At 47.9% G+C, this 15,273-nt stretch overlaps 1 protein-coding gene across 2 annotated transcripts in view; it reads right to left on the reverse strand.

Moving 5' to 3' along the window:
- itgb4 (integrin, beta 4) overlaps positions 1–7,922 on the reverse strand; it is a 146,251-nt gene extending 138,329 nt beyond the window's left edge. Inside the window, exon 1 of one of the 2 annotated variants that reach the window (XM_072242036.1) lies at positions 7,873–7,922. Coding sequence is in view for 1 of the 2 variants with exons in the window: in XM_072242035.1 (XP_072098136.1) it covers positions 7,627–7,731 (105 nt within the window). In the remaining variant the exon portion in view is untranslated. Of the gene's footprint in view, positions 1–7,626; positions 7,833–7,872 lie in introns of those variants that run through there. The other variant, XM_072242035.1, reaches the window with a different exon arrangement.
- Between the last annotated feature and the right edge of the window lie 7,351 nt (positions 7,923–15,273).

Consider the following 15,273-nt stretch of genomic DNA (forward strand, 5'->3'; position numbering starts at 1 on the left):
TGAGTTTGGCTTGTGAAAGCTGACGAAGATGATGTTGAAGAGGTTTTGGCATCCCATGACCAAGAACTGATAGATGAAGAGCTGATGCAATTAATTGGAAGAGGAAAGGATAACAATTGAAACTGAATTCAGTAGCGAAAGTGAAGTCGTCCAGGAACTGAACATAAAGCAACTGCGTGAGATTTTCGCTGCAATGATGAAGTACAACTTTAATTTTGAAAGGGTACGTCGGTTTAGGGCATATTTGCAAGATGGTTTGAGTGCTTACAAAGAACTGTATGATAGAAAAATGCGCGAGGCTCAGCAGTCAAGCAAGCCTTCCACATCAGCCACAGCAGACGACGAACCTCGACCTTCAACGTCGAGGCGGGCAGTCATAGGAGACGATGAGCTGCCTGCCCTGATGGAAACAGATGATGATGAAATGACACCTCAGTGTCCTACCACCCCAACCCCCAGGCTGCGGACAGATACCAATTCGCGGAGAATGCAGCGGTAGCCAGGAGGCACAAAGCACATCTTTAAGAAAAAAGCCAAAATAAACATGATAATTAACTAGGTGCCATCCGGCACGTAATTTTTGGCCCAGATCAGAGGTGATGTCGCCTAATTAATTAGCATGTTTATTTCGGCTTTTTTCTTAAAGATGTGCTGTGTGCCTCCAGGCTACCGCTGTACCCCTGCATTCTTCGCGGATCGGTATCGGTCGCGGCCCGGAGGGTGGGGGCCACTGCACCACCCAAACTCTGACGACTCAGCCTAACACACCATTATCAGTGTGCTCAGCAAGCTGCCTTCCTGATTCCTGTGACACTACACTGTACATACGCTATTTCTACTTTATATAAGCTGTGTATTTTTACGTGTTATTTGGTGTGATTTGGCAGCTTCATAGCTTAAAGGTTACTGGAGAGAGTGTTTTTGCCAACCGTGCTATTGTAAATTGCCCCTAGTGGGTGAGGGGTGGAGTTGTTGGGAAAGTGGGGAGAATGAAAGAAATGGGGTTAACGTGGGATTGGTGTAAATGGGTGGGTGATAGTCAGCGTGGACAAGATGAGCAATGCTGTTCCTCACTGTGATACACAGAGAATTCTTTTGACATTGCTCAGAATTTACATTCTTCCATGTCGTGCATGGAAGTGGATTGCTTCACATTTAACCATGTCATCACCCACTGACTCAGCTGATCCCTGTGACCCTGAAGCCTCCCTCGTACCCCTGCAGGTTTATCATGTTTCGCTGTTGAACAGTCAGTGGTCAGCAAGGTGAGCCAGACATGAGACGAGGGCCCTGTGCATTTGGAAATTCTCTAAGGAGTGGTGAGAGCAGAATTCTTGAACATCTATGAGCCAGAGACTGTTGATAAGCAGGTGTGCTGAGAGAGATAAGGGGTGCTGAGGGAAACAGGAGAGCATCTGGGTTCAGATCAGATGGAATCACAGCTGGAGCAGCTTTCTGTCACCCTGATTCATATCTATCTATTTATACAATGCAGATTAGGCTCTTCCAGTCTTTCAAGCCCCACCCTTCAGCAATACCCCAATTTAACCATAGCCTATTCTTGTCCATGACCAATCCAGTCTTTGGACTATGGGAGGAAACCAAAGCACCAGGAGGAACCCCACATGGTCACGGGTTGGTGACAGGAATTGAACCCAGGTTACTGGTACCATAAAGCATTGTGCTGACCACTATGCTACCAAGCTGCCCTCATGATAGTGCATGACCCAGACATCGTCAAACCTGCTCACAGTGGTGGTCCTGCTGTTACCCACACCTTCCGCTGGACCACAACCCCACCACTGAGGACTGGCACCGTTTCCCCGCCGATGACTCTTTTCCTTTCTTTCAGACTCTTCACCACAGCTCCTCCCCCTCCCCAAGGTCCATAAGCAGCTCTGTCCCAAAGGGCTCATAACTTCAACTTGTCTTGCTTCACCACCTCCTTCACTCTATTCCTCTCCCCAGTCCAGTCTGCTTCATGTATATCGATGACACTTGAACAGCTCCCTCATCCCAAACAGCTCATTTTACCCTCACATCCAAACCCCTTCCACCTCCACCCCACACCAGCACAGTCTGAGAGTCCTTTACTTCTTGCTTGAGCACATGTCCAATTTTTACCACCACGCTCCCTCCTGGCTGAATGAAACCGAGTACAGAACGGGAACAGGCTCTTCGCTCATAATGCCAAACTAAGCTGACCTCTGCCTCTTCATGTACCTGTCTAAGTTCCTCTGAAACATCCACCACCTCTCCTGGCAGAATGTACTGAGCACATAGCACCCTTTATATAATAAAAAACGTGCCTTGCAAACCTCTAAACTCCTCCCCCCCCTCCACCGTTGTTACTTGACACTTCCACCTTGGGAAAAAGACTCACTATTTACCCTGCCCCTGCATCTCAGAACTTTATAAATTCTTTGAGGTTGCCCCCGAATCTCCAAAGTCCTGGAGAGAAAAATTCAGTCTCATGTTGAACAACTTTTCCTTCAACATTCCCTTACACCGGATCAAAGGTGCAGCTATGGGAAGTCACATGGTCCAAGCGAAGCCCGAACTGTCTTGTGTTACAGGAGGAGGGCAGGAAAATGCCCTTTAGACCACAACACTGTACCATTTAAAGGATATTAAGCTACTGGTGCCTAATTATACAAATCCCTTCCGTCTACACATAAAAACTTAGAAAATAGGTGCAGGAGTAGGCCATTCGGCTCTTCGAGCCTGCACCGCCATTCAGTACGATCATGGCTGATCATCCAACTCAGAACGCTGTACCTGCCTTCTCTCCATACCCCCTGATACCTTTAGCCACAAGGGCCATATCTAACTCCCTCTTAAATATAGCCAATGAACTGGCCTCAACTGTTTCCTGTGGCAGAGAATTCCACAGATTCACCACTCTCTGTGTGAAGAAGTTTCTCCTCATCTCAGTCCTAAGAGGCTTCCCCTTTATCCTCAAACTGTGACCCCTCGTTCTGGACTTCCCCAATATTGGGAACAATCTTCCTGCATCTAACCTGTCCAATCCCTTTAGAATTTTATACGTTTCAATCAGATCCCCCCTCAATCTTCTAATTTCCAGAGAGTATAAGCCTAGTCAATCCAGCCTTTCATCATATGAAAGTCCTGCCATCCCAGGAATCAATCTGGTGAACCTTCTTTGTACTCCCTCTATGGCAAGAATGTCTTTCCTCAGATTAGGGGACCAAAACTGCACACAATACTCCAGGTGTGGTCTCACCAAGGCCTTGTACAACTTCAGTAGTACCTCCCTGCTCTTGTACTCGAATTCTCTTGCAATGAATGCCAACATACCATTCGCCTTTTTCACCGCCTGCTGTACCTGCATGCCCACTTTTAATGACTGGTGTATAATGACACCCAGGCCTTGTTGCACCTCCCCTTTTCCTAATCGGCCACCATTCAGATAATAATCTGTTTTCCTGTTCTTGCCACCAAAGTGGATAACCTCACATTTATCCACGTTAAATTGCATCTGCCATGAATTTGCCCACTCACCTAACCTATCCAAGTCACCCTGCATCCTCACAGCTAACACTGCTACCCAGCTTCGTGTCATCCGCAAACTTGGAGATGCTGCATTTAATTCCCTCGTCTAAGTCATTAATATATATTGTAAACAACTGGGGTCCCAGCACTGAGCCTTGTGGTACCCCACTAGTCACTGCCTGCCATGGTCCATAGTTCTTCATTCTCAGCACATTCATGTCCCCATCTAAGAGCCTCTTAAACACCTCGATCATATCCGGCTCCACCAGTGGATTCCAGAGACCTACCGCTCTGTAGAAACACTTTTTTTCCAGGAATGGTCCACTTCAGTCTAACTCTGGCCTGGCCCTTTACGCTGCTGATTATATTAGCAACCGAACTCAAGGTTTCAACGCTGTTCCCACTCACTAATATCTACAGGTGCATTCTGACTGGTTGCATAAGGCTTTAAGTTATTAATATTAAGGCTCCAATGCCCAAGATTGCAAGAGGCTGCAGAGGTTTGCAGATTCAGCCAGTTCCGTCACAGGTACAACCTTCCCCACTATCCAGGACATCTTGAGTTGGTGCCTCGAGAAGGATCCTCACCATCTGGGATATGCCCTCTTCTCATTACTACCACCTGAAGACCCACACACAACAATTCAGGAACAGCTTTTCTTCCGCCAGTGGATTTCTGAACAGCCCATGATTACTATTCTGTTATTCTTCTTTTGCAGTATTTATTCGTTTTGCTAATTTACAGTGACTTTATGCCTTTGCACTGTACTGCATACAAGTTTCACATAACAGACCACCTCACTGGTGGTCCCAGAATAAAACTGATTCTAATTTTTGACTCTTTCCATTCTCAGCTTCTCTACCTCCAGCTCAGGGGACAGTTAACAATGACTATGCAGTCCACAGCTATCTGGACTTGCACCCTGCTTCCTCCCATTCACCAGCGATCTTGAGGTTTACCTTAAACACGAAGAAATCTGCAGATGCTGGAAATTCAAGCAACACACACAAAAAATGCTGGTGAACGCTGCAGGGCAGGCAGCATCTCTAGGAAGAGGTACAGTCGATGTTTCGGGCCGAGACCCTTCATCAGGACTAGCTGAAGGGCCTTGGCCCGAAACGTTGACTGTACCTCTTCCTGTAGATGCTGTCTGGCCTGATGCGTTCACCAGCATTTTTTGTGTTGAGGTTTACCTGACTCGTTAACTGTGACCTGCTCTCTGCGAGAATTATTGCATCCCTACAATTGCCTACAATTTCTGTTTTCACCCCTTCTTATAGGCTGGAACAAGAATAAGGCCCCCTTGTTCTTATCTTCTACCCCACCAGTGTCCACATAACACTCTGTAAGCTCTGCCACCTTGAACAGGATTCCGATCACCGAACACATTTTGCCCTCCCCTTCTCCGGCATTCTGAAGCAGCAGCCCTCTGATCCACTCCTTCATCTTCAGCAAACACACCTTATCTAATGGCACTTCCACATTCAACCCCAGGAGATGCAACTCTTCCCACCTTCCACTCCATCGTACAATCTAGCGCATTCACTGCATTCGCTGCTCATTATGTGGTCTTTCACTGACGTAAATTCAACAACCTGGTCACTCATTACTAGCAGAAACATAACTTTTTATTGGTCCAGTGATGCCCTTGAAGGAACAGAAATTGCCTACCATATCCAGTTGAGTCCAACACCAAGTAGTAATAACAGGTAATAATTCTCAATAAGGTTAAGGACAAGATGGTTAGGTATATGGACAGGAAAGGAATGGAGGGTTATGGGCTGAGTGCAGGTCGGTGGGACTAGGTGAGAGTAGGCGCTCGGCACGGACTAGAAGGGCCGAGATGGCCTGTTTCCATGCTATAATTGTTATATGGTTATAGAGGAGATCGGGTGGCTGTTTTCCAGAATACTTCCATTCAATCCAGACTGAGCTCCAGTTGCCTGTCACTCTAATTCTGCACTCCCCTTGCACTCTATCTCTGTTCTTGAAATCTAACATTGCTACCATGAAATGCAACATAAATTGTCAGGAACAGCATCTCAACTTGTTACTGGAATGCACATTCTCCGTAGGTTTTACACATTGTGTTATCGTTTTCTCCTATACTACTTCAAAGCACTCTGTAATAAATTGATCTGTATGAGCAGTTTACAGAACAAGCTTTTCACCGTGCCTAGGTACATGGGACAATATTAAACTAATTCACCCCCCAAGACTCAACATGAAGCTCTACAACCAACCTTTCTACCCACAGATAACCCACAAACTTTCCAGTTTGTGTCAGAAGTGGCCCAATCCGAAGAAAGATCACTAACCTGAAACATTCCTTTATTTCTCTCTTCACTGATGCTGTCTTGCCTGCCAAATATTTCCAGCGTTTTACAACTCCACCAGTTTTGCCACAGTCTCTTTATCAGAATTCATTCATCTTCTGCTGACATCTCCCGACAGAACAGCTGCACTGAACAATTCTTCACTAGCCTGGCTTGAGTGACGCAGCCACGTGTGTCATCCAGTCTCTGCGGTCTCCACCCTATCTCCAGCATGCCCTCATTCGTCCCTATCCTCCCCCTTCGCTGCCAATTCAAACATGTCAGATTTATAACTTTCCTCAGCTCCGAGATACCAACTGTGTCTCTCCACATAGGCACTGCCTGGCCAGCTGAGCTTGTACTGCTGGAAATTCCAGTGACATCCTGAGCGTTACTGAACCAATGTCACCAAAAGCCAGGGTTCCTGGCACCAGTGGCCTAACTGCTGCTCCCTTCCACCCAGCTACAATGTTCTGTGGGCACAGCAGTTGTTTGTGCCCAGAATCTATAGCTAACTGAGCAGATGACAAAAATGAACAGAAAATGCTGCAGCAGGAGTCCATCCTGTGGGTAACGTACCAACACCATCAGCAGCCAAACAACCCAGGCCCTCGAGGGGCAACTTTTCTTTCCTTACAGGGTGGTATCAGCTGCCAGAGGAAGTGGCTGGGGCAGGTACAACAACAACTTTGAAAAGACAGTCTTCCGATTAGAAAAGTTTCAAAGGTCAAAGTAAATTTATTATCAAACACATTTATGTCACTACATACAGCATGAGGTTAATTTCCTTGTGGGCATACTCAATAATTCCATAATAGAATAATAACTAATAGAATCAATGAAAGACCGCATCAACTTGGGCATTCAACCAGTGTGCAAAGGACAATGGTGCAAATACAAAAAGAAAGAAATAATAATAATAAATAAATAAATATTGAGAACATGCGACAAAGTGTGCTTGAAAGTGTGTCCGCAGGTTGCAGGAACATTTCATTGATGGGGCAAGTGAAGGTTCAGATGGCCAAACTGAGGCAAATTGGACTAGCTCAGATGGGACATCTTGTTTGCATGGGCCAGACAGGCTGAAGGGCCTGTTTTCACGCTATACAAACTCTACAGACCAGGAGTCAGATTTACTTCAATAGAATACATTCACACCACTGGTTCCTGGGAGAAGGCGCTTGTCCCTTAAAGAACCTCATTCCCCCACCGCATTACCTGAGCCCAGGAAAAGACATCCTCCCCGCCAAAGCATCGCAGACCCATTCCTCAGTGAAAGATCCCTCATCCACTCCTCTCCTCCTCGGTGAAGGACCCCCCATCCACTCCTCCCCTCCTCAGCGAAGGACCCCTCATCCACTCTTCCCCTCCTCGGTGAAGGACCCCTCATCCACGCCTCCCCTCTCGCCCACCTGCAGCCACAGGTTGAGCCGCAGTGCCGCTCTACCCCGGTTGGATCTCTCGGTGTCACCCAGGACCCGACTCCCCGTGTTCCAGTTGCTCGCAGGGTGCTTGACAGCGTTTCTCACCCACAGGGTGCCGTGAGCCGCACACTGCGGTCCCGCGTACACTCTGGGAAGGGGGATCAGGTCCCGGGGGGCACGGGTAAAGTCAATCGCCGACAATCCGCCCCCGTCCACAACCCGGACCCGAGCAGGACCTCCACCCTCCACGGGATCCAGGCTTCAAACACCACACCCAAACGCCGAGAAGGTGTCTCCGCCCCACGGAGCGGGCGGGGAGGGGGCTCACAGACCAAAGCCCCCACACCAATCGGGCTCGCCTCCTCTTTCCTACCTTCCTCCGTCTGTGAATGCCGCCGACCCGGAGTGCAGGGGATTTTCCCTCCGCCCCGCACCTCATGCTATAGACCTGCCCTCCGACGCCGGCAAACTCCGGCATCTCCGCACTTCAGCTGCCCTTGTAAAAACCGGCGTCCGCCCACGTCCACAGCCAAAGTCCGGGAACTCCCGCTCCAGGGAAGCCGAGCGGTGCCGCAGACGTTCCCCGCAACACAGTCGGATCAGCTAATCGGACGCTTACCTGCGGCACTCGGAGACTCCCTGCGCCACCCACTTTCTCGAAAGAGAGACTGCGGAACGCTTGCCGACTCTCTGGGAAGGTTAGTCAATTCCCGGGAGGGTGCGGGTGAAGCACCCCTCCACTCCGGGACAGGGGGCAGACCCACGCCCCTCCCAGTGCCACCCCGCCTCCAGGAATGTAACTTACTGGACTACTTACTAAACTCACACGCACTTCGACGATAAACTATCGTGTGCGTCCAAATTCAGTTCCAGCGAAAGGTCACAAGAGCCTAATAGAAGCGGAAGGAGATCATTCGGCCCTTCAATCTGTTGTCGGCACTGTGGTTAATGGAGCCCTCCTGGCGACCTCCTTCATTTCCTGCACCTGCTCTCAAGCCCCTTCTCTTTACAGAGGGGATAGCGTTCTCAAAGTAGAACAGGGTAGGGTGGGGTAAACAAAGTAGAGCAGGGTAAAGGAAAACCCCAAAGCATTCTTCAATTATGTGAAGAACAAAAGGATGACAGGAGTGAAGGTAGGACCGATTAGAGATAAAGGTGGGAAGATGTGCCTGGAGGCTGTGGAAGTGAGCCAGGTCCTCAATGAATACTTCTCTTCGGTATTCACCAATGAGAGGGAACTTGATGACGGTGAGGACAATATGAGTGAGGTTGATGTTCTGGAGCATGTTGATATTAAAGGAGAGGAGGTGTTGGAGTTGTTAAAATACATTAGGACGGATAAGTCCCCGGGGCCTGACGGAATATTCCCCAGGCTGCTCCACAAGGCGAGGGAAGAGATTGCTGAGCTTCTGGCTAGGATCTTTATGTCCTCATTGTTCACGGGAATGGTACCAGAGGATTGGAGGGAGGCGAATGTTGTCCCCTTGTTCAAAAAAGGTAGTAGGGATAGTCCAGGTAATTATAGACCAGTGAGCCTTACGTCTGTGGTGGGAAAGCTGTTGGAAAAAATTCTTAGAGATGGGATCTATGGGCATTTAGAGAAGCATGGTCTGATCAGGGACAGTCAGCATGGCTTTGTGAAGGACAGATTGTGTCTAACAAGCATGATAGAGTTCTTTGAGGAGCTGACCAGGCATATAGATGAGGGTAGTGCAGTGGATGTGATCTATACGGATTTTAGTAAGGCATTTGACGAGGTTCCATACGGTAGGCTTATTCAGAAAGTCAGAACGCATGGGATCCAGGGAAGTTTGGCCAGGTGGATTCAGAATTGGCATGCCTACAGAAGGCAAAGGGTCGTGATGGAGGGAGTATATTCAGATTGGAGGGTTGTGACTAGTGGTGTCCCACAAGGATCTGTTCTGGGGCCTCTACTTTTCGTGATTTTTATTAACGACCTGGATGTGGGGGTAGGAGGGTGGGTTGGCAAGTTTGCAGATGACACAAAGGTTGGTGGTGTTGTAGATAGTGTAGAGGATTGTCAAAGATTGCAGAGAGACATTGATAGGATGCAGAATTGGGCTGAGAAGTGGCAGATAGAGTTCAACCTAGAGAAGTGTGAGGTGGTACACTTTGGAAGGACAAACTCCAAGGCAGAGTACAAAGTAAATAGCAGGATACTTGGTAGTGTGGAGAAGCAGAGGGATCTGGGGGTACATGTCCACAGATCCCTGAAAGTTGCCTCACAGGTAGATAGGGTAGTTAAGAAAGCTTATGGGGTGTTAGCTTTCATAAGTCGACGGATAGAGTTTAAGAGTCACGAGGTAATGATGCAGCTCTATAAAACTCTGGTTAGGCCACATTTGGAGTACTGTGTCCAGTTCTGGTTGCCACACTATAGGAAGGTTGTGGAAGCATTGGAAAGGGTACAGAGGAGATCCACCAGGATGTTGCCTGGTTTAGAGAGTATGCATTATGATCAGAGATTAAGGGAGCTAGGGCTTTACTCTCTGGAGAGAAGCAGGATGAGAGGAGACATGATAGAGGTGTACAGAATAATAAGAGGAATAGATAGAGTGGACAGCCAGCGCCTCTTCCCCAGGGTACCACTGCTCAATACAAGAGGACGTGGCTTTAAGGTAAGGGGTGGGAAGTTCAAGGGGGATATTAGAGGAAGGTTTTTTACTCAGAGAGTGGTTGGTGCATGGAATGCACTGTCTGAGTCAGTGGTGGAGGCAGATACACTGGTGAAGTTTAAGAGACTACTAGACAGGTATATGGAGGAATTTAAGGTGGGGGGTTATATGGGAGGCAGGGTTTGTGGGCTGAAGGGCCTGTACTATCCTATGTTCTATGTTTAACTTTCACCCCGCCACCACCAGCACATCAGTCCTGCCAGTTAGACCAGCACTATTCACCTCCCCCTCCCTGCTTTCCACAGGGGCTGCTCTCTCTGTGACTCCCTGGATCACTCACCTCTTCCCCCTCACCAAACACTTGCTCCTGTCACTCCCCCCTCACAATCATTCTGACTGGGTAGCCACTTTGCTAATCACCTACACGCTATCTGCCATGACCTCTGGCCCTCGCGGTTGTTGGCCATTTTAGTTCCATTCCCACACCAAGGTGACTGTCCTCTGCCTCCTCCACTAAGGCCAAAATGTAAACTATAGGTTCAGCATCTCTTACTCCACCTGGCAGCCAACACCATGCACACTGAATTCTCCTGAATAATAATGAGGGGGTAAGCTCCTCTCTCCCTGTCCCTCCTGGTCTACTCAGTACCTCCTCCACACACACCAGCCCCACAATCACCCTGTTTCCCTCATCTCCTCGATGCACTCCACCCGCCCATTACACGTACACTGTTCCCTACCTCACATAGTTGGGCATGCTCCACTCCACTCCCCTCTCCTATCCAATTCCAACATCTTCAGCCATTCGGTGCCTCAATCTGTTACTGGGGTGCGGGTGGAAACACAGTTCTACCAAAAGAAGAGGTCAACTGGACTGGTCAAGGAACACTGAGGCTGTCTACAAGAAGGGACAGAGCCGTCTCTATTTCCTGAGGAGACTGAGGTCCTTTAACATTTGCCGGATGATGCTGAGGATGTTCTGCGGGTCTGTGGTGGCCAGTGCGATCATGTTTTCTGTTGTGTGGTGGGGCAGCAGGCTGAGGGTAGCAGACACCAACAGAATCAACAAACTCATTCGTAAGGCCAGTGATGTTGTGGGGATGGAACTGGACTCTCTCACGGTGGTGTCTGAAAAGAGGATGCTGTCTAAGTTGCATGCCATCTTGGACAATGTCTCCCATCCACTACCTAATGTACTGGTTGGGCACAGGAGTACATTCAGCCAGAGACTCATTCCACCGAGATGCAACACAGAGCATCATAGGAAGTCATTCCTGCCTGTGGCCATCAAACTTTACAACTCCTCCCTTGGAGGGTCAGAGACCCTGAGCCAATAGGCTGGTCCTGGACTTATTTCCTGGCATAATTTACATATTGCTATTTAACTATTTATGGTTCTATTACTATTTATTATTTATGGTGCAACTGTAACGAAAACTAATTTCCCCTGGGATCAATAAAGTATGACTATGAAGTGTAAGGCGCTCCCTCTCTCCGCTCATCTGTAGGTTACCCTTGAGTAAGGTGAAGCACCTGCTTAGCCCTTCCACACCCCCCCCCCCCCCGCCACCGGATCAGGGACAAGTGAAGCCATGGGAGAAGGCGGTGGATGGTCATATGAGCAGCTGGTGCACATCTGCAGATCATCAGCCCTGGTATTGCGACCACTGATGCCAGGCAGGCAGTCTCTAAAGGGTATTGTTAATGGCTGGGGTCACCCATCTTGTCAAGATAAGGGCAAGCCGCTTCTGTAGAAAAAACTACCAAGGAGAATCATGGCCATGATGACCTACGTCAGACAACAAGGCAGATAGTGAACAAATGAATCTATTGCCTCCTGGTCTCTGTCACTATTCCCACTCTCCCTTCCTTCATCTGCAAGTCACCACTCCCCCTCATCTGCATCACCTATCTCCTTCCAGCTCTCACTCCATCCTCTCCCCTTGCTTCTTTATACAGTCACCTTTTACCTTTCAGTTTGGATGAAAGGTCTTATCCTGAAATGTCAACTGTCTGTTCTCTCGCACAGGCACTCTCCGACCTGCTGAGTTCCTCCAGTAGCTTATTTTGCACTCCTGATACCAGCACCTCCAGTGTCTACCCTTCATCATGGCTTATCTGCATTTTCTGCACTGTCTCAGTTCCCCTGAAATTCAAAGACCTAAGGACCCCTGTTTGGTAAAAACTGAATTTTCACAGCCCTTCCAAGGTAGAGAGTTCCAAGGAGTCAGCACACCCTTGATGGAGAAATGTCTCCCCACCTCAGGCCTGATTGTAACATTTGCTCTAGACTCCTCAGGCCAGGGGAACATCAACCAAGTGCAGTACAAACAAAATGCTGGCAGAATTCTGCAAGTCACCAAACACTTATGGAGGAGAATGAGGAGTTGATGTTTCAAGCAGTGACCCTTTGTCAGGACTGAAAAGGATGGGGGCAGAAGCCTGAATAATTTAAAGTGGGGGTGGGGGGGAAGGAAAGGAGTGATAGGTGAAACCAGGTGAGGAGGAAGGTGCATGGTTGGGGGGGGGGGTGGATATGAAGTAAGAAGCTTAGAAATGGTAGGTGAAGAGGTAAAGGGCTGAGGAGGAGGGGAGGAGAAGCGCGCGTGGCCGCTCCGAATTGATATCGTATTTGTTAAATAGGGACCGTGCACAATCCTGATGGATATGGACGTGAGAAGCACGGAGGAACATCTGGAGAAACTTCTGAAATACCCACTTCGCTGCCACTGCTACTGTGTGATCGAGAATCTCCGGAGGGGAAGGCCCCAAATCCTCGGCTTTGCCTGTTGCCGGGGCCGGGGTCGAAGCGCTCGGCAGAGATGGTGCTCGGTGTCGGAGGGCTGGTCAGAGGCTCAGAATTTTCGGATGGACTCAGAGTTGGGCTGTGGTTGGGTGATTCCAGGATGCTGCATCGGCAAGTTTGCAGCACTGGAAGCTCATGGTGGGGAGAGTTTCTCCCTTCAACTGTCTGTGTGAGATGATGGGACTTTCGAGAGACTCTGAGACTTTTTTTTTTACCGTGCCCGTGGTCTGTTCTTTATCAAATTACGGTATTGCTTTGCACTGTTGTAACTATATGTTATAATTATGTGGTTTTTGTCAGTTTTTAAGTCTTGGTTTGTCTTGTGTTTCTGTGATATCATTCTGGAGGAACAAATTGTATCATTTCTTAATGCATGCATTACTAAATGACAATAAAAGAGGACTGTGTGTCCTCATAATCTAAAGAAAAAGAGGAAGGAATCCAATAGGACAGAACAGAGGATCATGGAAGCAAGGGAAGGGGGAGGAGCACCAGAGGGAGGTGGTGAGCAGGTAGAGGCAAGAGCTGCTGGTGTACTCACCGATATCTTTAACCCCTCACTTCAACAGTCTGAGGAACCCAGCTGTTTAAGTATACCTGTATCTGAGAAGAATGTGGTAACCTGCCTTGATGACTATCATCCACTAGCACTAACATCCACGAAGATGAACTGCTTAGAGAGTTTGGGAATTAAACGTATCAACTCATGCGTGAGAAGTGACTTGGACCCACTCCGGTTTGCCTACCGACACAACAGGTTCACAGCAGATGCCATTTCTTTGGCTCTTCACTCAGCCCTGGAACACCTGGCCAGCAAAGGCGCATACCTCAGTGTGCTCTTTATTGACTACAGCCTGGCATTCGATACTATCATCCGCACAAAACTAATCACTCAGTTTCAAGACCTTGGCCTCAATACCTCCTTGTGCAATTGGAACCTCAATTTTCTCACTTGCAGACCCCAGTCAGTTCGGATTGGCAACATCTCATCCGTGATTGCCCTCAGCATTGGTGCACCACAAGGCTGTGTGCACAGATCCTGCTTTACTTGCATTACACTTATGAATGTGTGTCTAAGTACAGCTCCAATATCATACTCAATTTTGCTAATGACACCATGGTTGGCTGAATCAAAGGTAGTGACGATTCAGCATATAGGAGGGAGATTGAAAATCTGGCTGAGTGCTGTCACAACAACAACCTCTCACTCAATGTCAGCAAGACCAAGGAGTTGATTGTTGACCTCAGGAGAAGGAAACCGGATGTCCATAAGCCAGTCCTCATTGGGGGATCAGAGGTGGAGAGGATCAGGAACTTTAAGTTCGCTGGTGTTATAATTTCAGAGGATCTTTCCTGGACCCAGCATGAAGAAAGCACAGCAGCACCTCTGCTTCCTTAGAACTTTGTGAAGATTCGGCATTGCGAAGATTCAGTGTGTTCACCTAAAACTTTGACAAACTTCTATAGATGTGTGGTGGAGAGTATATTGATCAGTTGCTATGCAGCCTGGTATGGAAACATCAATACCCTTGAATAGAAAATCCTACACAAGATGGTGGATACAGCCCAGTCCATCACGGGTAAAGCCCTCACCTACATGGAGTGCTGTTGTAGGGCAACAGCATTCATCATCATGGGTCCTCACCTCGCTGGTCGCTGCTGCCATCAGAAGATACAGGAGCCTCAGGATCTACATCATTAGGTTCAGGAACAGATTTTATCCCTCAACCGTCAGCTCTTGAACCAGTGGGGATAAATTCACTCAATCTCACTCGCCCCATCTCCGAACTGTTCTCACAACCTATGGAATCACTTTCAAGGACTCCTCATCTCTTGTTCTCAATATTCATTGCTTATTTATTTATTATTATTTTTCTCTTTTTTCTTTTGTCTTTTGTGTTTGTACAGTTTGCTGTCTTTGGCATTTTAGTTGTTTGTCCGTCCTGTTGGGTGGGGTCCTTCATTGGTTCTATGTTTCTTGGATTTTCTGAGTATGCCCCCAAGAAAACAAATCTCTGGGTTGTATATGGTGACATATATGTACTTTGATAATAAATTCACTTTAAACTTTGAACAGAGAAGGGGTGAGAGGTGATCAGAATGGAGAACAGAAAAAAGAAAAGGAGGAATGGGAGAAATTACCAGAAGTTAGAGAAATCAAAGTTCTTATCATCAGCTTGGAGGCTACCAAGACAGAATATGAGGTGCTGCTGCTCCAACCTGTGTTTGGTCCCATCATGGCAGTATTCTGCTGCCTTCCTTTCCAGCCATTGTGAAGGGTCTCAGCCTGCAACATCAACAATTTATTCCCCTCCACAGATGCTGTATGACTTGCTGAGTTCTTCCAGCATTTTGTGTGTTTTGCTCAAGATTTCCAGCATCTATTGTGTTTATCAAGAGATATAGTCTGATAGTCCTGTCAGAATAAAGGCCACCAGCCACTGTGACCCTAACTCTTTCCCACACCCACTTGTTTCAATGACATATGAAGGACACTCACTGAGGCCCATTGGAACATCCAACATAACTCCACTTAAAAAACCCTGCTTTTAAATGTTGTGAAGCAAAGTGGACATTC

This window comes from Mobula birostris, chromosome 24, assembly GCF_030028105.1.
Source record: "Mobula birostris isolate sMobBir1 chromosome 24, sMobBir1.hap1, whole genome shotgun sequence".
NCBI lineage: Eukaryota > Metazoa > Chordata > Chondrichthyes > Myliobatiformes > Myliobatidae > Mobula > Mobula birostris.